This window comes from Spermophilus citellus (genome assembly GCF_964194105.1).
Source record: "Spermophilus citellus genome assembly, chromosome: 17".
Lineage (NCBI taxonomy): Eukaryota > Metazoa > Chordata > Mammalia > Rodentia > Sciuridae > Spermophilus > Spermophilus citellus.
In genome coordinates, this window is record NC_138199.1 from 63,445,788 (window position 1) to 63,472,194 (window position 26,407).

The following is a 26,407-nucleotide window of genomic DNA, read 5'->3' on the forward strand; positions in this document are numbered from 1 at the left end:
AAACATCAAGCAATGTTTATTGTGCAATTCCAGTAGTTATTTGTGGAATCTTGGTTTAGAGTCAGGTTCCATAGCTACTCCATCTGCTTAGTTTAAACAAAAAGCAACAACCTAATTATTTACCTGTAAATTTCATGATATTCTTCAAACTTTAAAACATTAAAAGCACTGATGATTCCTGTTATAATTTAAAAAATATTTGAAAACTACATTTTATATATCATTTGTTTTATAAAATAATCAAAATAATTTGATTATCTGGAAGAAAATTACTGAAATAGAGCCCTTTCAATGTATCTACAACCTCTGTAAAACTCCAAACCAAGAGCAGAATAGATAATGAAATAAGGATTTCTCAGCACACAGAGTATCTGAACTTTAAAGTGAGAAAACAACTGGTGTTTTTTTTTGTTTCCTATGAACTCAGAGTTTATAGGTGGAATTAGGACTCGGATCTCTGGGATGATTTTACATGGCTTTCACTTTGATTTGTTTCATTTTCATTTGCTTCTTCTCCAATTTCTTCTGTTCACGCCTCAATGCAGCTTCCTAAGACAGGAAGGAGAGAAAGAAAGAACCCAAACTTAGTTCTAAGCACATTAAAAAAAAAAAAAAAAAAGCAAAAGCAAAAACTTAGGCCTGTAGCACAAATAACATTCTAGAAGAGAGTTAACTCTTGATAGTATAACAAATTGTTTCAAAGAGTGATTTGTAAATTCCTGGTCTGGGAACTATTGACTGTATTAGGTTCCCCCATAAATAATAGAGAACTACCTACCAATACTGCAGTAAGTGAGAATGTTTATTAATCCATAGGCGTCCTATCATCTAAGTAGTTGAAAAACTGAAATATCAATATTAATGCCACTTTAATGGAAACACATTCTGAGTTTGGGTTCACAAAGGAGGAAAGAACTCCCCCTCCCCTGCTCTGCCTACTGTGAGAGCCTAGTAGCAAACAGCTACAGCATATATGTCAAAAGCTATATTATTCTTGAACAATTATATAAAGTAGTCAGATATTCTCCCAACATCCTCTTCCCACACTCTCAATCTCTCTCTCCACCACCATCAAATCCTTCCCCAGCATTAACCATCCCTACTTTTCATATTACGTATTATACCTGCATGTACATCTGCATCTCCCAAGATACCAGAATATAGTATCATGATTTAAAAACATATTTATGTTAATATATTTAAGTGACATTTTATGCCAAGACCAATACGTGTGAAAAATGCTCACCTTCAATAATTAAAAAATTGTAAAGCAAGAAACCATTTCCTATCAGATTTATAACTTCAAACAACTGATGTTTTTTCATAAAAGATGTGAGTGAAGAGATTTCATACAATGTTAAAAGTGTAAATAGATACAACTTCTTATAAGCAATATCCATTAAAAGTATTTTCATAAATAGATGCATACATGCATACCTACATATTTATATATTTTTTTATTTTCTGAAATAATCTTAGAAGAAATATATATTCACATGTATGTACATATATACAGATATCTCCCAGGTCTCTTTTCCTTAAGAAATAAAAAAGCTCATATGTGGGAAGATATTACTTTCTTGAAAGACTTGTATTTATAAGCTGATTTACTTAAGAAAAGATAATATATACACTTAGCATATGAATGGATATATAAACAAAGGGAAAACTATATAAACAGTGTTACCTTTAATAGCGTTTATAGTGATTACCTTTAGGGATAGGGGGTGTTTGAGGGATTGTTATATTATTTTTATATGGTAATTTTGACTTCTATGTATATTTTTCTCATTAAATATATAAGAAAACAAAACAAACAAAAAGCATCCTACCAGTGGCAGGGAGGTCTAGCTCATTTCTATGAATGAGCCATTCAAGTCAGAAATTGGCCACAGTGGCACATTCTTTTTTTTGGTACTGAGCATTGAGCACACAAGCCACATCCCTACCCCTTTTTTATAATTTATTTAGAAACAGGATCTCACTGAGTTGCTTAGGGCCTTGCTAAGTTGCTGAGGCTGGCTTTGAACTCACGATCTTCCTGCCTCAGCTTCCCTAGCTGCTGGGATTACAGGTATGCTCCACTGTGACTGGCCAGTGGGCACATGCTTCTTTTTTTAAAAATTTTTTTAGTTGTCAATGGACCTTTATTTTATTTATGTACATGTGGTGCTAAGACTCAAACCCAATGCCTCACACATGCTAGGCAAGTGCTCTACCACTGAGCCCCAGCACATGCTTTTAATCCAGTTACTTAGGAGGCTGAGGCAGGAGAATAGCATGTTGAAGGTTATCCTTGCCAAGTTCAAGGCTAGCCTCAGCAACTCAATGAGACCCTATCTCAAAATAAAACATTATAAAGGGTGTCGTAGCTTACTGGAAAAGCACCCCTGGGTTAAATCCCCAGTATTGCTAAACATATGAATAAGTAAGTCAGAAATTGATTATGAACTGGGCAGGGTGGTGCACACCTGTAATCCTAGCAGCTGGGGAGGTTGAGATAGGAGAATCCAGAGTTCAAAGCCAGCCTCAGCAAAAGCAAAGCGCTAAGCAACTCAGTGAGACCCTGTCTTTAAATAAAATACAAAATAGGGTTGAGGATGTGGCTCAGTGGTTGACTGCCCCTGAGTTCAATCTCTGGTACCTCCTTCCACCCAAAAAAGAAAAAGAAATCGATTATAACTTTTTTCTTGACTTCTATTCCATTTAGTTCACTGGATCTTCTCATAAGGTTTCCAGACCAGACATTATAAAGCAGTGGTTCTAGGGCTGGGGTTGTGGCTCAGTGGTAGAGCACTTGCCTAGCATGTGTGAGACACTGGGTTCGATTCTCAGCACCACATACCAATAAATAAGTAAAATTTTAAAATTCATCAACAACTAATAAAAATATTTAAAGAAAAATAAAATAAAGCAGTGGTTCTAAAAAAAAAAAAAAAAAACCCAAATGGTTTACATTCACAAAAAGCTTACAATCTAACTCAAGTTCTGGGTCTCCTTTTTCCTTTAACCCACTTTAGATTCAAATCTTAGAAAGAACAGAACTTCCTTTTTCATATAAAAATGAAAGGCGTTACCTCTTAATGATTCCTGTATAGATTTTTTATGTGTATACACTGAAGAGTCATTTCATTTATAAAGAAGACTGCATAAACATAGCTAAATTTTTAGGGGGAAATGCCCATCAGCTAACCCAAACCAAACCAAATGAAGCATGATGAAATCCAGGCACAGTGGTTTATGCCTGTAATCCCAGTGGTTTGGGAGGCCAAGGCAGGAGGATTGCAAGTTCAAAGCCAGCCTCAGCACTTAGCAAACTAAGCAATTTAGTGGGACCCTGTCTCAAAATTCTAAAAGGCTGACAATGTGGTTCAGTGATTAAGCGCCCCTGGGTTTGATCCCCAGTACCGAAAAGAAAAAAGAAAAAGAAACACAATGAGAGAGATGCAGGCAGAGTTATATCCTGGGCACTTCAGTTATCCTTGCCAAGTTAACACCTCACTGGCAACTGCAGTGCACACAGACGCTCACATTTTTTTGGGCAACATGTCCCTTTTGCTCTGAAAGATTTTCTTCAATCTTCAAGATTATTCTCATTTAAATTCACAATTTCCAGGACTTTGTTCTCTTCTTTTTCTAACCAGATGTATAAGTTTTAGTGCTGGATTAGGGCATTTTATTTCATAAAATTATCAGAACATACTTATATTTAAATAACACACTAGAGCCTAAGAAGCTTACATTTGAGATAATAACTTGAAAAATACACACAAAAGTATTAGAATTCTCTGATTCTATGATCAAATCTTAAACTTTATATAGCAACTTCATTTAGTGCTATTAATAATCCCAATTTCTGGGGCTGGGGTTGTGACTCAGTGGTAGAGTGCTTGCCCAGCATGTGTGAAGCACTGAGTTCGAGTATCAGTACTTCATATAAATAAATGAATAAAGGTCCATCAACATCTAAAAAAAATTTAAAAACAACCATGAAAAAAACTAAACTTTTAGCTTGTGTACATTCCAATATAGGATTACCTGAACAGCCAGTGTGGTACAAACAGGAATCCTTATAATAAAAATCTTAGTATTGCCCCAGTGATAAGGTAAGTCTGTCTTACCTCCAGTCTGCGTTGTTTCTCAGGATCTTCTTCATTCATGATGCGCTCCTTCTCTGCTCTTTTCTTTTCTTCACGCCGGGACTGTGCAGCTTCCTGTCTCTGTACATGTGTCAGTTTCAAGAAGTTCTCTTCTACTCGTGCACGGTTCTTATCTGCTTTTTGTTTGCCCTTTCCCCAAAAGACAAAGTCTTTCATAAGAAATCCATCTCTATGCCACAAAAGTAAAATTTCACTCAGAATTCTTGCATTAAACTATTTCCATCTGGCACTTTCAAATCATCTAGCAAAAATTCAATCACTGAAATCATTGACAGCTGCTCCCTCTAGAGTCCTACCCAGAGGGAAAAAACAATAATTAAAGGTATCAGTTTGTAATAAAGGCTTTGGGTCTTACTTCTCTGTTGAGTCGAAACTTTTTGGCTTTATCAATAGAATAAATCACCATGTTCATCAAGGGTAGCAAAGCCTCCATATCCTTTGGGTAAGTGTTACCTGATCCAGGCACTGGAAAACAAAGTCAATTTTCTATTGAGTTAATGGCAGCATTAATACCTGAGCCACCAAAAAAAAATTTTTTAATGTTAATAGACTCCTTTCTCCAAGTTTTCTAGCAGAAAATTAAAATATATAAAATGATTAAAATATATAAAATGTGATCTTCTTGAAGAAACTCAGAAATCAATCAAATCAGGCATGAGGTTATTAGTTTTAATGTAATTTTACATCTATCAGTTGCAAAAGAACTATATCTCCTTAAGGTCATCTTATAGAAAACCAAGACAGGACCCAGAACACTTACCATTAAATGTAAACAATAGTGTCCTCTTAGTGTCAGGCAGCTTTAAAGGCTGACCTTCCCTGTCATAAAAGAAAAATCTTTTAAGACACAACATAAGAAAGACATTTTCCATGTTCACAAGTCATCGGATTCATTTAGACAGATACCTGCAAATAATCAGCACAGTAAGTGCCTTGGCATCCCCAAGTCAAATATAATCTCTGGGCCTGAAGGAGACTTAAGGTCATCTGGTCTACTTGGCTATCTGATGAATGCATTCCCAAGTGACCTTTATCTTTCAATTTGAATACTTCCAGTGGTGATGTCCCCTGCAGGCAGAATATATTCCATCTCATCTGGGGAGTCAGAAATTAATCTACATTTAAGTATGAGGTCCATATTTTATATGACACTCATAGTTTTGTGGGTTTTTTTTTTTTCAGTATTGAGGATTGAACCCAAAGACACTCTACCACTCTGCTAAATCCCCAGTCTTTAAAAAAAAAAAAAAAATTTTTAAATAATATGAAGACAGGGTCTTGCTAAATTGTCAAAGGTGGCCTGGTATTTGTGATCCTTTGGCCTCAGCCTCCCAAGTACCTGGTATTACAGGTTTGTGCCACCCTGCCTGTCTTATTTATTTTGATGAATTATATTTTATTTCCAACTTCTAGGCTATCTTCCCACAATAAAGCATCTTACTTGAGTTAGCCTCTGAAGAAATTTAGAGATAATCTACTATAACATATAATTGGCCCTCCATATGTACGGGTTCTGTAAAATATTTGGGAAAAGAATCTCATCTGTAATAAACATGTATTTTGCAAACTTTTTTTTCTTGTCATCATTCCCAAAGCAACAGCTATTTACACAGCATTTACACTGTAATAGGTATTATTAAGCAATCTATAGTTTAAAGTACATGGGAGGATATGCATAGGTTATATGCAAAGAGTATGGCATTTTTATGTAAGGAACTTGAGCATCCTTCAATTTTTGGTATCTGAGGGGAGTCCTGGAATCAATCCCCTGTGGATTTGGAGGGAAGACTATATAATTTAGTTCTGTCCTTGAAGATTCATTTATAGTCTTTGACTGCCAATCATCCCCCCTTTCTACAATTCAAAATGCTTGATAAATATTCTAATGTGATATTTTGTCCCTGGTGTTGCAAGGCAAGGATGATACAATACCATCTGGAGGGATATAATCTGAATAATCCCACTTACAACTAAAATCCAGAATGAGTTTTTTGTTGTTATTGTTTAGATGCTAGGGAGTAAACCCAGGGCCCCCAGATACCTTTATTTATTTACTTGGTACTGATGATTGAACTTAGTGGTATTTTATCACTGAGCTACAACCTCAGTCCTTTTGATCTTTTGGGAGAGGGTCTTCCTAAATTACTGAGGCTGGCCTCAAACTTGTAATCCTCCTGCCTCAGCCTCCCCCAGTCACTGGGATGATAGTCTTGTACTTGTACTCAATTCCATAGCCCATCAGAGTAGTGTGCAACTGAAAATTTAGATTGGAACCAGTTCTACATGACAAGGAAACTTAAGGATGCCCTCCTGAGACAGGCTGTGAATTTAAGAATGAATCCAAGGGCTGGGGATGTGGCTCAAGCGGTAGCAAGCTCGCCTGGCATGCGTGCGGCCCGGGTTCGATCCTCAGCACCACATACCAACAAAGATGTTGTGTCCGCCGAGAACTAAAAAATAAATATTAAAAAAAAAATTCTCTCTCTCTCTCTCTCTCTCCTCTCTCACTCTCTCTTTAAAAAAAAAAAAAAAAAGAATGAATCCAAGCCCTGAATATGTACACTGGACAATATTACTATAAAGCTAAAAACCTGATTGGGAATAACTGATAATATGCTTGGAGAAGATATAATAATCACCTGTTTAAAGAAGGAAGCCAGAAAAGGCTATAAATGACAAAATACACAATTACATAGATTTGTAATCAAACAAAAGTCAAACATCATAGACAGATTAATATCATAAAATTTGGAGAAAAAAATGCTGGGTGTGGTGGTGCTACTTGGGAAGATGAGGAAAGAGGACTTCGAGTTGGAGGCCAGCCTGGGCAATTTAGCAAGACCCTGTTTCAAAAATTAAAAACCAGGCATGGTGCTACATGTCTACAATCTCAGCGAATGGGAGGCTTGAGAGATTCCTAAGTTTATAGCCAACCCTGGCAACTTAGCAAGAGACTATCCCAAAAATAAAAAATAAAAAAAGCCTTTTTATAAAAAATAAAAAAACTGGGCTGGGGATGTGGCTCAAGCAGTAGCGCGCTCGCCTGCCATGTGTGCGGCCCGGTTCAATCCTCAGCACCACATACAAACAAAGATGTTGTGTCCGCTGAAAACTAAAAAAAAATAAATATTTTAATATAAATAAATAAATAAAAAACCTGGGGGGGCTGGGGTTGTGGCTCAGTGGTAGAGCTTGAGAGCTTGCCTAACATGCGTGAGGCACTGGGTTCGAACAAATAAAATAGAGGTATTAAAAAAAAAAAAAAAGACAGGGGATATAGCTCAGTAGTAAAATGCCCCTGAGTTTAATCCCTAGTACCAAAACAATGAATGATGAATGAATAAAAGAAAAAGGGTCAGGATGCAGCATGGTGGTAAAGCACTCATGTGCAAGGTCCTGAATTCAATCCCCAGCACCAAAAACAAAAACAAAAGCTGGGCACCAGGGCACACACCTGTAATTCCAGTGGCTTGGGAGGCTGAGGCAGGAGTATCACTAGTTCAAAGCCAGCCTCAGCAATAGTGAGATGCTAAGCAACTCAATGAGACCCTGTTTCTAAATAAAATACAAATAGGGCTGGGGATGTGGCTCAGTGGTTGAATGCCCAAGTTCAATCCCTGGTACAAAAAAAAAACAAGCAAACAAGAATTTCCATTTTCTTAGTATCAATCATTTCTGTAAGATTCTCATCAACCTTACTGAGTGTGTGATGCAAATAGACACAGACATATGCAAAGTAGGCTAGGCTAGGCTCATTTGTTTGTCTCCTATAGATTTTCTTTCTTGATGTTTTTGGTCCTGCTGAGGACTGAAACCAAGACCTGTATATGCTAAGCAAGTGCTGTGCCAACTGAGCTACATCCTCCTCTCCCATGGGCTTTTCTTTCTTTCTTTCTTTCTTTTTTTAATTTTTTGTTTAGTTCCTGATGGACATTTATTTTGTTCATTTATTTATATGTGGTGCTAAGAATTGAACCCAGTGCCTCACACTTTACCACTGAGCCATGACCCCAGCCCTCCCATGGGTTTTCAATGACATCTTTCTCTATTTTCTGGTACCAGGGATTTGCCACTGAGCTACATCCCCAGTCCTCTTTAAAATGGTGATTATTTGGGCTGGGGATATAGCTCAGTTGGTAGAGTGCTTGCCTTGCAGGCACAAAGCCCTGGGTTCGGTTCAATCCCTAGCAACACACAAACACGTCTAAAATGGTGATTATTTGATCTCAGGGCCTAACACATGTTAGGCAAGTGTTCTATCACTGAGCTATATATATATATATATATATATATATATATATATATATATATATATTTTTTTTTTTTTTTTTTTTTGAGATAGGGTCTAGCTAAATTGCTAAGGCTGGCCTCAAGCTTGCAATTCTCAACTGCCTCAGCCTACCCAGTTGTTGGGATTAAAGGTGTGCACTATCTTGCCTGGCTTTTCAATGACCTCTTGTGATGCATACAACCAAAGCAAAGGAAAACTTGGATGTCATCACCAACTTCTCTCACTCATTTGGTAAGAAAACTCAGAGAAGCATTTTGTGGTGTTTCAACACAGAACTAGCAAGAAATATCAATACCAACGTTTTATCTCATACGTACTCTTGCATAATTTTTGGACCAGAGAACTGGTCTGAAAAATGAATGGATTCAATCTTGTCAGCATAGTGTGTAAGAAAGTGAACCATCTGAAAAACAGAAAATAAAATTATTTTTTTTAAAGTTGATTTTGATGCATTTCCCTTTTTTCATAAACATTTCACCCTTCAATCCCCTGGAATGTTGCTCAGACCAAAATGTTTTAAAATTAAATTTATTATTATTATTATTATTTTTGAGAGAGAGAGAGAGAGAGAGAGAGAGAGAGAGAGAGAGAATTTTAATATTTATTTTTTAGTTTTTGGCGGACACACATCTTTGTTTGTATGTGGTGCTGAGGATTGAACCTGGGCTGCACATGCCAGGCGAGCACGCTACCGCTTGAGCCACATCCCCAGCCCTAAAATTAAATTTAAATAAGGAAGCTCTCTAAAGTGAAATTAATACTGTTCTTATACAGTAGCTGAAAATATGTCTCAAAGTAAAATTGTAAACAAGAACGAAAGTATGAAAATCTAAAATAATAATGAGCTTCATTCTTAGTCCTTTTTATTTTGAGACAAGGTTTCATTAAATTGCTTAGGGCCTCCCCAAATTGTTGAGGCTGGCCTTGCATTTGCAATCCTCCTGTCTCAGCCTTCCTACCTGCTGGGATTACAAGCCTGTTACTACACCCAGATTCAAGGATTCCTTTTTTTTTTTTTTTTTTTTTAATACCAAGGATTGAACCCAGGGGCACTTAACCCGGAGCTACATCCCCAACCTTTTTAAAAATATTTTATTTAGAAACAGGGTCTTGATGAGTTGCTTAGGGCCTCACTTAGTTGCTGAAGCTGGTTTTGAACTCAAAATCCTCCTGCATCAGCCTCCTGAGCCACTGGAATAACAGGTATGTGCCACCGTGCCTGGCTCAAGGGATTCTTTATGAACATGTCACCTTGAATTTACATTTGGAACTGTCCCTGAGTTATTCCATAATTTAATGTAAGTAAGATATACTGTTACCATAACACAACCAAAAGAAAGAAATGGTTCTCTGAACACCCTCTTCTCCTATGCTAATTGAAGCTCAAAATTATAGACCAAATGACATGGTGAAAAGAATTGAAGTTGTGTTCCTTCTTCAAAAAACCTGAAAGTCATTAGCAATCCCAAAAACAATTTGCTATTCATTCAGAGAACTTCTTGACTAATCAAACAGTACTTCTGACAAGTTGAATTATTGCTTAAATATGGTATTTCAGAATTGATGTGAGAAAAGAATACATAATTAATGCATTAACATTAAGGATTCACACAGGGTGACTTTTAGGAAAAGCCTTCTCAATGCCAGGTCTGGCAAATATAAGTCTTTTTTACATTTACCTTTGTATCCATCATTCCCTCTGTGACTTCTCCCATCTCCGAAAGGATGGCCAAAGAGTCTGGCAGTCCATACTTCGCTCCAGACTTAGGTTTATCACTACAAAACTCACTCTGGAGGAAGAAAATTTTGGAAATAAGATAGGACATTTGATTATGCACAAAGATTTCCCCCTCAAAAAAGCATCTGTATTAACATATTTCAAAGCTTAACAACATTTGAGTAAGGTAATTGTCTTGTGCAATGAAAATCTATTTAATAAAGAAGCACAGTTTCTATACATATTTCAGTTGGAAAAACTTGACGTACCAGATCCTGCATCTCTTTCTGCAGTCGCACCAAAGCTTTCCGTGTGCCAACAGCAAACACATAGGTATCCATGTCTTCATCATTCATAGTTACTTTTATTTGCTTTTAAAACAAAACAACAAAGCTTACTATTGGGTTCAATGGTAGGTAGATTTCTAAATGGTCCCTAAGAACTCCCTTGAGTGAGATTTGCAAGTATGATGTGGCATCACTCCCATAATTATGTTGTTATAAGGCAAAAGGTCCTTAATTGATTGATTTTGAGTTAACCAAAAGGGACATTATCTTGGGTATATCCACTAAGTATGCAAATCCTTAAAAAGGATGAGACTCTATGAGCAGAAAAGAATCAAGGAGTGAAAGGGCTTAAAAGAAAGATGAGTGATAAAGAACTGAGGGTGGCCTCTAGGAGCTGAAAGTAGTTCCCAGTTGGTAAGTAGAAAGAAAATAGAGATCTACAACTACAAGAAACTGAATTATGCCAACAACCTGAATGATCTTGAGAAAGTGGTGCCCAAGAAAGAAACTTTAATCTTGCTGATACCTTAATTTCAGCCTGCAAAGACCTAAGCAGAGAACCCATGCTTGGACTACTTATTTTCACAAACTGTGAGATAACAAATGGGTGTTATTTTAAGCTGCCAAATTTGTGTTAATTTGTTCTGCAGCAATAGAATACTAACAGATTCATATAGGAATACTCAAGTCCAAAATTCAGGATTAACAAGATCCTAATTGAAGCTGGGTGTGGTGGTACACACCTAAAATCCCAAGGGCTCGGGAGGCTGAAGCAGGAGTATCGCGAGTTCAAAGTCAGCCTCAGCAAAAAGTGAGGTGCTAATCAACTCAAGTGAGACCCTGTCTCTAAATAAAATACAAATAGGGCTGGGGTTGTGGCTCACTGGTGAGTGCCCCTGAGTTTAATCCCTGGTACCCACCCATGCAAAAAGATCCTAATTGGAAATGTGCTATAATAAGAAATACATTTGGTTTTTGTCCCAGGTTTCAGGCACCAAGCTCCTAAAACCTTTAGAATCGCATGAATGATTGGAGTATCTTTTGTCATTGAGAAAAGAAATGCAATGACTTTGGTTGGCTCCTAGATGGCATCAGAAATAGGGCTAGTCATCAATTTCCATTTTTCCTTTCTTTCCCCGCTAAGCCCTTGATTAAGCCCTATTCAAGATATCTGGGAAAGAAAGGAAAAATGGAAATTGAGTTCTACAAAGACTCCAGAACAGGAATGGGGATTTAGCTCAGTGAACAGCACTTGCCCAACATGCTCAAGGTCCTGGGTTCAATCTCTAGTACCACAAACAACAAAAAAAATCCTGAATAAGATACAGAGGGCTTCCAAGTTAGTGAACTCATCAACTTGTTGGAAGAGTAAAATGCTCAGAGAGGTCATGTTCCATGCATACCCCTCTCCTATGTACCACCCTTTATCTCTCTTAATTTGGCTATTCCCAAGTTATATCCTTAAAAATAAGCCAGTAAATGTAAGTAAAATGTTTTCCTGAGTTCTGTGAGATAATCTAACAAATTAACGAACCTGGCCAGAGGTTGTAGAAATGTCCAGTTTATATTTTGATCAGTCAGAACTGTACATGGCAATATGGATGGCCTGGGATCTGCAATTCCCTCTGAAACAGGAATAGTCTTATGGGATTGGACCCTTCAGCCTGTGGGATCTAAGCTAACTCCAGGCAGATAGTATCAGAATTGAATAGAATTGTTAGAACTCAATTGGTGTCCAGAGAATCAAAGAACTGTTGGTGTTGGAAAATACCCCCAAAGCAAGTAAACAACTATTAATATTTTGCATTGGGCCAAAATTAAAAGCCTAAAGAGTCTGATATGACAAAACATGGCCCTACTTGTCATCTTATTTATATTTTTAAATGTTTGAGTCAAATAATTATCAGTTTTTCCAATAATATGGAAAAAAGAAATGTTACTATTGGGTAAGATCTGGCAAAATAGCAGTCGTAAAAGAAAAATTTTCTGCTCTTTCAACATTGACAGAAAATTATACAAAGTCAACACTTTAAACAGAATCCTACAAGAAAAAAAAAAAAACTAAATATAAAGAATCATGGGTGTGGGCTCAATGGGCTCAATCATGGGGGTTATGGCTCAATGGTAGAACACTTGCCTTGTACATGTAAGGCACTGGGTTTGATCCTCAGCACCACATAAAAAATAAATAAGCGGGGCTGGGATTGTGGCTCAGTGGTAGAGTGCTTGACTAGCATGTATGGGGCACTGGGTTTGATCCTCAGAATCACATACCTGTAAAATAAAGATATGGTGTCTACCTAAAACTAAGAAATAAAATAAATATTTAAAAAATAAATAAGCAAAATAAAGTTATTGTGTTCATCCACAACTAAAAAAAAAAAAAAAAAAAAAAAAAAAAGAATCATGAATTTATTAAGGCAATTTCTCTTTGAGAGGTAGGGGAAAAGGAGGGAGGAAAGGAGAGAAAAAAGGATGACTGGCCCAGAGGAAAAAGAGAAGAGTAAGTACACTCCAGGAAAGAAATGAACATGATTCAAACACTAAAGAATAATTTCTATGAAAAGATGGCTGAGGAGGTTACAGCAAATTTTCTTCTTCTTTTTTTATTTTTTTGAGTAGTGGGGATTGATATGACAAAACATGGCCCTACTTGTCATCTTATTTATATAAGGGCATTTAATCACTGAGCCATATCCTCAGCCCTTTTTTATATTTTAGAGACAGAGTCTTGCTGAGTTGCTTAGTGCCTCACTAAATTGCTGAGGCTGGCTCTGAACTTGAGATCCTCCTACCTCAGCCTCCCAAGTTGCTGGGATAACATGCATGGACTACTGTGCCCAGCTTCTTCATTTTTAACTAATGTTTGGTGGGAAAAGAGATGACAGGAATATTAACTGATGAGGCTCTAAACTTTAGTGGATTAAGTCATCAATGGCGACATTACAAAAAAATTAAAAGATGTAGATTTACAACTAAAATTGAAATCTTTAAAATAATGAGTTTCAAGGCGAGGCATGGTGGTGCATTCCTGTAATCCCAGCAGCTTGGGAGGCTGAGGCAGGAGGATTGCAATTGAAAGCCAGCCTCAGCAACTTAGTGGGGACGTAAGTAACTCAGCAAGACCCTGTCTCTAAATAAAATATAAAAAGGGCTGGGGATGTGGCTCAGTGGTTAAGCACTCCTGGGTTCAATCTCCAGCATCAAAAAAAAAAAAAAGAGTTTCAATCCAATAACATTTGAAAGTACTAAATTTATAAAACTAATACAACACTTACTTAACACTACTTTGTACTTTGACATACACTTATATATCTCTTATTTTATTAATTCACATAAAAGAAGAAATTGTCCTTTTCTTGTTTTGTTTATTGTTGTTTTTCAGTACTAAGGATAGAATCCAGGATGCTCTACTATGGAGCCACATCCCCAGTCCTTTTTATTTTTCGTTTTGAGATCCTTGCCTAGGCTGGCTTTGAACTTGCAATCCTCCTGTCTCAGCCTCCAGAGATGCTAGGATTACAGGTGGGTGCCACCATGCCCAGCTATTCTGTATATTTTTGTTTCTTGTACCAGTAGGAACCAACACAATTATTTACTGAAAGAATTAAGGAAGGAGGAATGTGGCATTTCTAATAAAGGATACATTGGCAGATTAACAAGTTAATTCAATAAAAGAAAGAAGGTATGCCTAACAATAAAGTTCTTAAATCATGGTTTGAGCTCCTTCAACCAAAATTAATTATCTGAAGCAAAAAAATTTGAGAAGGGGGCTGGGGATGTGGCTCAAGCGGTAGCGCGCTTGCCTGGCATGCGTGCGGCCCGGGTTCGATCCTCAGCACCACATACCAACAAAGATGTTGTGTCTGCCGAGAACTAAAATAAATAAATAAATAAATATTAAAAATTCTCTCTCTCTCTCTCTCTCTCTCTCCCCCCCCTTCCTCTCTCACTCTCTTTAAAAAAAAAAAATTCTCTCTCTAAAAAAAAAAAAAAAGAAAAAAAAAAAGAGTTTCTTCTAAAAAAAAAAAATTTGAGAAGAAACCCAGCTTTTTGCCAAAAACAAAGACATACATAAGAAGCAGAAGTAGATATGAAGGCAAACTATTTGTGACAATTCTTCTTCCCTCTATCAAGGCTAATTTAGCTGATCTCTGTGGTGGTAGAGTATTTCTCCTTCCTTCCAAAAAGCACATTAAGGCCTCCAGATAGTTGTACACTGAGTGAAAGAAGATCTGCTTAAATAGAAAAGGATCAATTTTTTTGGCAAGGGATACAAGTTGCCAGAAATTCCAATAACAATCAGGTAGAAATGGAATAAGGTCAAAGAAGTAACAAATTCAATCTGTAATCAGCATATATAATACATACCACTTGATCACTCATTGGCCTCATCATTCGTGCCAGGACATTCAGTAAGTCTTGTCTCTTAAGGAACTAAAAAAATAAGGAGTTAATATAGTTTTAACTTCTACTTACTATAAAGAAAAGGACTTTGAGAGAAAATCACTTGCTTTATCAAATATCCTCTATAACATGCTTGCCAGTTGAACCTTATTTTAAACCAAACATGAAGAGATGAGACATTGAATTTAGAACATTAGGAACCACATTTAGAAAAAAGGGATGATATACATTGGACCAAAAGTTACTTACCCTCAGCTGGATAAGCATTCCCTCACAGCACACTCTTCCAGAACACCACAAGTTATAGATATGCTCATTCTCCTGGTTCAACTTTCCCGTGCTTGTAGCTTCTTTGTTAGTTCCATCATCTCCTAGGGGTAAAACCACTTAATGTGATTCACTGAAAATTTGGGGCCTAATTATCACACCCTTCCTCTATCCTGACTCCAACATGATCATAGCTTTAAGGTAACAATAATTTGTTATCTTATAGAATCTCTTTTGGAGAGAGATTTATATAGATTGGCACTGTTCCTTTTACTACTACTAATTTTTTTAAATATTTATTTTTTAGGTTAAGGTGGACACAATATCTTTATTTTTTATTTTTTTGTGGTGTTGAGGATCGAACCCATGCCAGGTGAGCACACTACCACTTGAGCCACATCCCCAGCCCACTACTACTTATTTTTTTCTAGTTTGTTTAATGTTCCATTTTCACGCTTTAATAGATTTGATGTATTTCTTTCTTTCTTTCTTTTCTTTTTTAGAGAGAGAGATAAATCTTTAACATTTATTTTTTAGTTTTCGGCGGACACAACATCTTTGTTGGTATGTGGTGCTGAGGATCGAACCCGGGTTGCACGCATGCCAGGAGAGCGTGCTACCGCTTGAGCCACATCCCCAGCCCAGATTTGATGTATTTCTTTTTTTTTTTTTAAGAGAGAGAGAGTGAGAGAGAGAGAAGAGAGGAAGAATTTTTTAATATTTATTTTTAATATTTATTTTTATTTTATTTTTTAGTTCTCGGCAGACACAACATCTTTGTTTGTATGTGGTGCTGAGGACTGAACCCGGGCCGCACACATGCTAGGTGAGCGCGCTACAGCTTGAGCCACATCCCCAGCCCTGATGTATTTCTTATACTTCTTTACTCATTAGTTAATTTAGTTCTTGAGGGTTACTGCGTCATCTTGATGAACCAACCATCCTTATTAAAATAACTGTTGACAAATCCTAGATATTCTTTAAAAGTTTCATTAACCTCAGTTATCTCTCCTGACAGAGGAAAAAAAAATCACTAGCTTTCACACTTTCCAAAGCACCAAACTTTTCCTTTTTTTTTTTTTGTACCAACTTTAGACAGACTATAGTAAAAATATCTCCCACTGAGGGGCAGAGCAGAGGGATGGTTAAGGGGAAGTAATGCAGAATGAATTCTTTAAAAAATCATGTTATATATGCAAATATAAATATACCACAGGGAATTTTACCTTTATGCATAAGTAAAAAGAACCAAAGAACCAATCAAATACAAATAAACAAAGGAGCGAAAGAAGTCTAATAGAGTAAAGGAAGAAAAAAAAAAGGGGTGAAGGGAGGAGGAATGATCATGACCTGAAATCGAACTCAATGCATTTATGAGTTTGTTAGTATGAACCCAAATACTATGTATAATTATAAAACTATAATAATAATAACAATAATAATAAAATAATTTCCCAAAGTTTCCTGCACAAAGTTGATTCCTACCCACTGTTCCAATACTATTTTCTGTCGTCATCCTTTCATGTTTCTCTGTGAATTTATGCATGGAGAACAGAGCAGATGGCACTTGCCCTCAGATACCAACATGTAGTAGGCATGAAAGCTGTGGGAAGGCTCCTCATCATTCAGTGGGACTTGTATGCTATGTGGCCATCCAGACTGGAAGAAACAGGGGCTCCTTTTCACTTTTAAAATTTTTGTCTCCATGAAAAACAACAGACTCTAGTAACCACATGAAAATGGAGCAAGAGGGAGGGCAATGAGTCAAAAACTGCTTATATTTTTCAATTTCCTGGTCAAAAAATACTCTGAAAAACCACTGCATAGAGGTGAAAGTATCATAGAGAGCATGGACTTTGGCAATTTAATAGTTCAGCCATGTTTTAATATTTCTGCTCTCCAGTTACCTCCTAAGGAAAACAAAAATTATACCCAATTGATGGTGTTGTTACAAAGAGTAAATAAGAAACAATGTATGCAAAGTACCTAGCACAATATATAAATAGTCTTCTAAATAATAGAGTTGATGGATCCCTATTTACTATTTTTAAAAATTCTTTTTAGCTGTAGATGGACACAATATATTCTATTTATTTACTTTTATGTGATGCTAAGGCTGGAACCCAGTGCCTCACACGTGCTAGGCAAGTACTCTACCACTGAGCTACAACCCCAGCCCCCCTTTTTACTATTAAAGTGGAATAAAGTGATACCGAGGTGCAGTGGAGCATACCTGTTATCCTAGCTACTTGGGAGGCTGAGGAAAAAGGATTGCAAGTTTGAGGCCAGCCTGGACAACTCAGTGAGATCGTGTCTCACAATAAAAAAATGTTGGGAGTGTCACTCAGAAGTACTTTCCTAACATGTGTGAAGCCCAGGAATTAATTCCCAATATAGCGACCCCCCACACACAACAAAAAAAGTGTTAAAATAACAAGTAGAGGTTCATGTGAGGGGAGTCCACCCCATTTCTTTTTTTTTTTTAATATTTATTTTTAGTTGTAGTTGGACACAATACCTTTTATTTATTAATTTATTTATATGTGGTGCTGAGGATCGAACCCAGGACCTTGCAGGTGCTAGGCAAGCACTCTGCCGCTGAGCCACAATCCCAGCCCTACCCCACTTCTTATACTGCACAGTTACAGATATTCCTCCAAGTACTTCAGTGTATATCTCATCAGAAGATTCAGTACCTTTGAACTGGAGAGAAATTTAAGGGGCTTCCAACTTCTTTTCTTCCTCCTCTTTCTTCCTTTTTTTTTTTTTTTTTTTTTTGGTAGTACAGTACTAGAGATTGAGTCTAGGTCCTTGAGCATACTAGGCAAGTGCTCTACCACTGAGCTACATTCTTAGCCATTTTTAAAAATGACCCTAGGTTTCATTAAGTCACCCAGTCTGGCCTCAAACTTGTGATCCCCTGCCAGAGCCTCAAAAGTGGCTGGGATTACAGAAATGTGTCACTGTGCCCAGCAGGACTTCCAATTTCTAAAGGTGAATTGAAAGCATTTATCGAGTTACTTATAATGTCTAAATTTCATAGTTTCAACCAGAAGTTTATCAACTTTTTTGGGGCATGGGGAGGATACCAGAGATTGAACTCAGGGGCACTCAATCCCTGAGCCACATTCCCAGCCATATTTTGTATTTTATTTGGAGACAGGTTTGAACTCATGATCCCCCTGCCTCAGCCTCTTGAGCCACTGGGATTACAGGGGTGCACCATCATGTGTAGTGCAATTATACTATTGTTTGATAAAAGATAAAGAAATTATTACATAAATGCAATATACTCAGTACATTAAACTTAAAAAAAATATGTATCCTCTTCAAGCAGTACATGAAAGCAACTGGATGCTTATACTTAGAAAAAAATGCACGAAGGTAAGGTACTAGGGAACAAAACTGAACAAATTACATTACTCTATTATGTGCATGTACAAATATGTAACAAAGAATTCGAGAATTACATATAATTATAATGGACCAATTAAAAAAAAGTGTGACAAGAAAATGCAGCCTCTTTAGCATTTACTGAAAGCAGTTAGATGCTTATGCTGAAGGGAATAAACATTTCTTACCAGACTATTTTCAAGCAGGGAGCTGGACATATATTGGCCTAACTTACCCACTAAGGTAAAGTTGCTCTCCAAAAGCTCTCTATGAGTGTTAAACCAGGCCTGTGCTAGGCGACTGTTTTTATTCTTTCCAATAATGTAGTTCATGATATAGGCGAGCAGACCAGTCACCATCAAAATTTCTAGATAATAACTCTCCCAACTGTTCTGGAGGTGTGCAGGTACCTAAAGAATCAAAATTATTCCATTTAATATTGGATAAGGCTGAATGATAAGAGTCTAATAATGGTATGAAAAATGAGAAAACCCATAAGTAGAAATAAATCTCTTATATAACTGTCACTGAATATGATTATACATGGAGAAATAAGCCTATTTTGTTTTTTTAACTTAGTTTTGTAAAAGATTCTTTAAGGAAATGTTAAAGAGAATCAGATGAGATGAAAAGCTGGCAAATTCTTTGTATTAATTTGGTTCTGAGTCCCACCCCAAAATATATCCAGTGTATGGTATACCTGTTTATTTATTTCTTTTTTAGTGTGTGCTGGGGTTTGAACCCAGGAACACTTAACCACTGAGCCACATCCCGAACCCTTCTTATATTTTACTTAGAGACAGGATCTCACTGAGTTACCTAGGGCCTTGCTAAGTCACTGAAGCTGGCTTTGAAATTGTGATACTCCAGTCTCAGCCTCCAGAGCTACTGGGATTACAGGCATGCACCACCATGCCTGTTGATTTATTTATTTATTTATTTTTATTTATTCTAATTAGTTATACATTATTTATTTCTTAATAATAAAACTAGGAGAACTAGAATAAAATAGCCATTCTTTTTCCAGATATGATCTTTTTTTTTTTTGATTGGTGGTGCTGCTGCGGATCAAGCCCAGGGTCTTTGCATGCTTAACTGGTGCACTACCATAGATTTCTAGGTATAGATGTTTATCAGAATAACTGATGTTAAGTCTGACTGGGTTAGTCAGCTTTCCATCACTGTGACAAAACACCTGAGAAAATCAACTTCACAGGGGGGAAGATTTATTTTGACCCATGGCTTTAGAGGTTTCATATTGTATTGATTCCATTGTTTCTGGGCCTTTGGTGAGGCAGAACATCATGGCAGAGAGTATGTGGTGGAGTACAGCAGTTCACCCCATGGTGACCAGGAAGCAAAGAGAGAAAAGAGGGGCTGAGACACTGTCTCCTTCAAGGGCACACCCCCTGTAACCTAACTACCGCCCTCAAGGCCCCACCTACTAAAGGTCCCACCACCTCCTGACAGCACCACGGGTTGTGGACCAAGTCTTTAACCCATGAGCCTTTGGGAGACACTTAAGATCCAGACTGTAATAGAGACAGAGGCCATGAAAAGGGAAAACTGGAGACCAATCTCATTAATAAATGCAGATATCAAAAATTCTAAAAAAAAAAGAATAACTGATATTAAGCTATTTCTCAATTTCCACTATTACATCACCACCAGCCATATGTCACTAATTATATTTCTGGGATTAATGACATCAAGATGTTTTGTTGGTTAATTTAGAATTCAGAACCCTGTATACCTACGTCAACAATTGTTATTGGGTCTTTATTTTTGCTAGAAGTAGTATCTGGTTTGTCTTCATAACCTTCAAATTCTTCATCATCATAAGGTTCATTCTCCGTATCTCCCTCCTACAAAAATGAGGCACAATCTGTTTTTCTCTACAAATGTCACCAGCAATAGTGTCTCATTTTGCAGGCAACGTTTGTAAAGGAAAAGAGAACATGTTAACAGAAAGCCCAGAACAGAGATATTAGATGTTTTTAGCAAAATATCAAAGTGTTCAAACTTTCAGTCCTAAAATAAATAAGTTCTGGAGACTTAATGTACAATATAGCATGGTAATAATTAGTAGAATATTATATATACTTAAAATTTGCTATGAGAACAGATGGTAAGTATTTTCATTACACATACAAATAAAGAAAACTATGTGAGGTGACAATATGTTAACTAGTTTGTGATGATCACTTCACAATGTATACACATATCAAAACACCATGTTGTACAATTTAAATATACGTAATCTTCATTTGTCACTAAACTTCAATAAAGCTGAGACAAAAACCCAAAAACACAAAAATGATGACTCCCCATACTTTAGAATCCAAAGTTCTAAACCTAAATGATGACAATCCTTACCCATACACAATATCTATTCTCTAGCCCCCTTCCTAGCCAGGATTGCCATAGAGGAGGAAAACACAACTTACCATATTTTTTAATGCAAAAGGTGGAAACATCACTAATTGTTTTTCAGTAGGGAAAACTCTATCTACTGAAGAAAAATGAAGATTCCAGAGAGTAAAGGTCTCCCTAGATCTGTGTCTATTTCTAATATTTGAGAAGTGCTAGTTATAAAATTTCCCATCCTCCAAATTGGGGGGAAAATAAATCAATGAAAGAAAACCCCACCTGGGTATCTGCATCTTCAAAATCTCCTTCTTGGTTTTCATCTTGCCCTTCCAATTCCACAGTGGTCTCATCTTCGTCGTCTTCAGTAGTTATTACCCGTTGAGGAGATTCGGTAACAGAATCTTCTAGGACATCTTCAAATTCAGCAAAGTCATTATCATCATACTCTACTATGTCCTCCTCATCCTCAAAATCATCAAACTTGGCTTCAGAGACACTCCCGAACACCAAAACAACAACAAAGAAAGCACAGAAAGCTTTCATTGCACCTTAAAAATAAGATTAAAAAACAAAAAACAAAGAGCCTTAAAATGAACTCTATTCTACATATAACAGACTTTGTAAATAGTGAAAATAAAAATTTAAATAAAAAACCTCTCCTGCTTTTCTCTTTTTTTTTTAAGAGAGAGAGAGAGAGAGAGAGAGAGAGAGAGAGAGAGAATTTTTTAATTTTTTTTTTTTTTTAGTATTCGGTGGACACAACATCTTTGTTTGTATGTGGTGCCCTAAGCAACTAAACAAGTCCTTGTCTCAAAATAAAAAATTAATAAGGCTGAGGATGTAACTCAGTGGTTGAGTGCCCCGGGTTCAATCTGTACAAGTACAAAAACAAAAACAAAACAAAAAACCACCACCACCACCACCAACAACAACAACAAAAAAACCCAAAACCCCAACCATTTAGGTTTATTTTAAAAGTCCTGCCCTCTTATCTAAACATGAGACTTACATCATCTGCTATCTAAAAGGCATGTCCATTTTCATGCTCTAACAATCCCCCCGCTACCCCATACTATACTTGGTAACTATTTTAGGCTTTGTGGAGCAGACACTGTTGGGTACCCTTTAAAAATAACTCTTTAAAAATGTAAGACATTCTTAGTTCAAAGGCCACCTCTAAGGCTTTGTTTGCTGACCCCTGCTCTATGGTCATCTTAAACTCAGCAGGTATCTGAATTTCCCTGTTTTTATAATGTCAATCTCATTTTTTCCAGTCTTGTTTTTAAAAATGAGATATCTAATTTCTCATTTCTTCTGCATTTGAAATTTAATCAGTCATCAAACCCCCATGTATTCTTTGATTCTGTAAGCCACCATGATCCAAATTATCACCACCTGCTAAGAAACCACAGCATTATCCTAAACTGAATTCTTTCCTACTCCCTATTTCTCTTTCCTTAAAACCACTGTCATCTTTCTAAAACAACTTTGGTTACATAAGGATTCAATAGTCATCAAAGGCCAACCAATTCCTGCAAAACAATATAAAAATTCTTCTGGCTTTCACTGTTTTCTATAAAATGATCCTACTATATCAACTATACCTTCACTAAGTATACTACCATGCCACTAAGCATATGATCATGCCAAGATAAGTAAAATGTAATTCCTGACATAAATTTGCTCAGGTATTTAGCTTAAAGAATATGTATCACAGTATTACTTAGGACAGTACAAGTTTTGAAACTATTTGATTAAATTATGGATGTATCCAAACAAACTTACTTTTGCCCATTAAAATCTGTTACAAAGAAGTTAGAAACCATGTTGTTTTAGGAGCAAATGGACATAAAGGAAAAGGTTTGAAAGTATATGTATCTACATAGAACAGTAGTTAGTGTGTATGGTATGTTTATTGGTATTGTCTTTCTTTTTCTTTTTCTAACTTTCCTATGATATATGCTTGTATATTTTCTGCATTAGGGAAAGAAGACAAGGAACAGCTATGACACAAAGGCCTAAAATAACACATTTCAGTTTGCTGTGCATTGGGTTTGCAGACTTAACTTGCTGAAAAGGACAGCAGTGGCCAGATAATGATGATCTTTATATGACACACCAAGAACTTTGGATAACTAGAAACAACTAAAGGATTTTAAATAGGAAAACTATACAGATTTGCAACTTAATCTTCATAGTTTATAGGCAGCATGAATCTTAGAAGGGTACTTGACATAGGAAACTCAGAAGTGGCTGAGATAATTAAACAGTATTTAACTGGCAGTGGCAGAAATGTAAAATAAAAATTGATTTGACAGATACTAAGAATTATATTTGGCAACATAAAGTAACCAGATGCTGGGAACATGGGGAAGAAAGATCTGCAGTGATTCCAAGTTTTGTTTAAATAAAAATGAATAGCTGGACAAAGCCATCCTTCATTGAGATAAAGAACAACGAAGGAGAAAAATAATGAGGAAAAAGGTAATAAATTCAATCTAGTACTTATTTAAAAAGAAAGTAAATGGAAATATAAGAGTTCAGGATACAGACTTGAGCTTGAAAGAGACACACTATGGGAATGCACAGATCACCAGAAAGTATTGAGCTGAGTTGGTGAGGGGTTCAAGAGAGAAATCACCCAAAGAAAATCTGGAAACAAATCATAATAGCCAAGAGGTGGGCTTATATCTCATGTAGTATCTACCACATAGAAGGCACTCAACAAGTATCTGTTCCTTCATTATTAATTACCTTTTTAAGAATTAAAAAGTATTTTAGGGCACACCTTTTCAGATCTCAGGCTTAAACCTTTTCAAACAGATGCTGTCAACTTGATTAATAGACTGCAAAACGGAATGGTCATTTTAGACTGAATTTTAACTTGGAACTTTTAAGAATACACACACACAAGCATTTTTAAGATAACTCAGCATGTGACAGGGCTCCTTCAAGGTTATTTAGGTTAATATTATACAAGCCATTTGTGTATTGGCTTTTCCTCTCATAAGTCTCTGCTGCACCTGTCAACCCATTTCTCAAATGCACAACTCCGTGCCAGGTCGCCCAGTCTCTAGGACTCCTGAAGCTAGGGAACACTGAACCAAGGCAGGGCACAAGCACTAACAAGTCTGGTTTGATTATTATCTATAAACTCACTGGGTAGTCTCTCAGTGACGGACTCTGGACTTAAAAACGAAAGAGTAAGTAAAGCAACCATTCTTTGCTGTTATTTTAGAAGAGGCCTCTGACATTAGTCCTCTGTCTCCTTAAAAGTTTGGTTAAAACCCCTTTTTATGTTAACAATTTTCAGAGAAGGCTGACTACAGAAAGTAGTTGCATCTATCAAACCACCCTTGTTTAGTCTCTCTCCACCATGGAGAATCCATTCATCCCAATGTTTATGCTCCATTTTTCCGGCCTCACGTTGTAAATTTCCTCTAACTTTGTCCTTTAGGTTGGCATTTGCTCAGAGCTTTGTGAAGATTCCAAAACACACTAAAATTACCCCAGTCCCCAAAAGACCAATAGAAAATGACCCAGAAGAGTGAACAAAGATTTAATATTTAATATAACATATATACGTATGCATGTATGTATGTGTGTGTGTGTGTGTGTGTATTCTTAAAAAAAGGGGATATGAGAAGTCGCGGGGATGGATGCATGTCACCATTGGCAGGGCAGAAGGGCTGGTTAGGTGAAAAGCAGGACCGAATTACAGGCCACGCAACTCAGTCGCCGCTCGGCCTGACCCAGCCCCACCGATTAACTGCATCACGGCCCGATACCTACCTGTTTCCGAGCTTAAAGCCCGCCGGGCGCTCCTGCGGCCTTGCTTCTCAGCCTGGCTACCACCTTTATCGTCGCCGAGGTTTACTGGCGGCTATGCCAGTAAGACAAGGCAGAAGCAGGTAGCTCAGTCACACCGCCCCTCTTTTCACGTAATCTCTGCCGTCCGTTACGTAGAATGCGTGTGGCTTATCCGCGCCTGCGCTGGGCGTGGGGGGCGTAACGCAAACTCAGTTATAGCACCAGACCTACCCCTCCACCGCCCAGAAGGAGCGAGATGGGGCTTCTGGGAAGGTTACATAATCCCCGCCCGTGGGCCGTAAGTGCCTTCGCCGAAGCCGGCATTTTCTATTAGGGTCCAGTCGGGTTGACGTCACTCTGAACTGGTGCTCCGGAAGCTAAAGGTGGCCATGCTCTATAGGACCATGTGGTCACAGGCATGCGAGGAAATGTTGCCCAAGTCTTATTTGCAAAGGAGCTGATTTGGGATCGACTTTTTTTACGTATACGTGGTTTTCAGCCAACCTCCTTTCTCTTGGAATTTTTGAGCGACTCCCTGTTACTGCCACTCTGTCTTCATCCCAGACCCCCTTTCTTGACGGGCCATGAACACTTCACCCAGCAGCAGCTTCCCGTCTAAGTGCCCAAGGAGCCTGTGAGGGATTCTGGAACTTCATGGGCGGGAAGTAGCGGAGCCTTCCGGCAGCCGTAGCCCCCCAGGCCCCGCCCTTTGGCCCGCGCTCTCTTTACTGCGCATGTCAGGTGTGTGTTCCCCTCCCCCCCGCCAGCAACGGGCCGTGAGGCGGCGGCTGCGGAGAAGGGGGCGGAGAAGGAGGAGCGCGGCGGGACGGGGCCTGTACCGCGCGTACTTTGGGCCGTGGGATTCTCTCCGCGCCGGCGGTAGCAGCAGCTGCCGCTGCAGCCATAGCAGCAGGTTTGTGGCAGAGGGGGAAGGGAGAGGCAGGACGCGGGGTCGCTAGCCCTTTGAAGCACTAGAGGTAACTGTGGGGCCTAGCGAAGGCTGAGGAACCCCGGCCTCGCTTAACAAAGAGTCGGCGGAGCCTCTGGGGCCGGGGAGGGATGGGAGTGCAGTCTGAGGCCTCGAGGGAGCCTTCGGAGCTGCGTCGCCCTCCCACGGCTCCCGCTGCTAGCAACTCATGCCGAGGCCCAGTTGGCGGCTTTCCGGAGGCGGCGCCTGCCAGGTTAGGGAAGGGATTTGCAGGATGCTGGGCTCCGAGGCCGAGAGCCACCGGGAGGATTCTGACTCAGGTAGGCAGGGAGATAAAAGTCCCGGAGTAGGTGTTCCCGATAGCAAAAGTTGACAAACAAGAAGATTGTAAAGACAGTGATCTTTGTGAAACCTTGGGTAGATCAGGGGTTAGCATCACCGTTGTCACAAACTTTTTGCGGCCTGCCTGAAAGCTTATGTTAGCAAATAATTTATGTGGATTGCAAGCACGCACACCAAAAATATAGGGAAAAACATATTAATGAGAGTTTGGAGGGGGCACTATAGATTCCTTATCCTGTGAGCATTTCCTTCTTTGGCCCTCAGTCTTTTAGTTTGCCTTTTAATTTTCTGTGGCTTCCCTGTATGTTGTTTCGTAAATGATTTTTGTATATTTGCACAGCCACATATACACGCACGAGTTCCTACGGGGCAAAGAACTGTATATTAATTCATTTAAACTTTTTAAGAGTCCCGCCCAGTTCTGGCAGGTAGAAA

The 26,407-nt window shown here is 38.0% G+C and overlaps 2 protein-coding genes across 2 annotated transcripts in view; one reads left to right on the forward strand and one right to left on the reverse strand.

The window, feature by feature from the left end:
• CCDC47 (coiled-coil domain containing 47) lies at positions 1-25,317 on the reverse strand. The gene is made up of 13 exons (XM_081272172.1): positions 24,685-25,317; positions 21,172-21,440; positions 20,280-20,387; positions 18,758-18,932; positions 15,112-15,233; positions 14,827-14,892; positions 10,438-10,539; positions 10,131-10,241; positions 8,769-8,854; positions 4,921-4,979; positions 4,516-4,625; positions 4,122-4,289; positions 1-549 (listed from the first exon to the last, which is right to left on the reverse strand). Exons 2-13 carry the CDS (start codon positions 21,433-21,435, stop codon positions 469-471), a joined length of 1,452 nt encoding a protein of 483 aa, XP_081128298.1. The 5' UTR covers positions 21,436-21,440; positions 24,685-25,317; the 3' UTR covers positions 1-468.
• A 142-nt stretch (positions 25,318-25,459) lies between these two features.
• DDX42 (DEAD-box helicase 42) overlaps positions 25,460-26,407 on the forward strand; it is a 43,323-nt gene continuing 42,375 nt past the window's right edge. The window contains exon 1 of the mRNA XM_081272170.1: positions 25,460-25,615. The gene's annotated coding sequence lies outside the window, so the exon portion shown is untranslated. The remainder of the gene's footprint in view (positions 25,616-26,407) is intronic.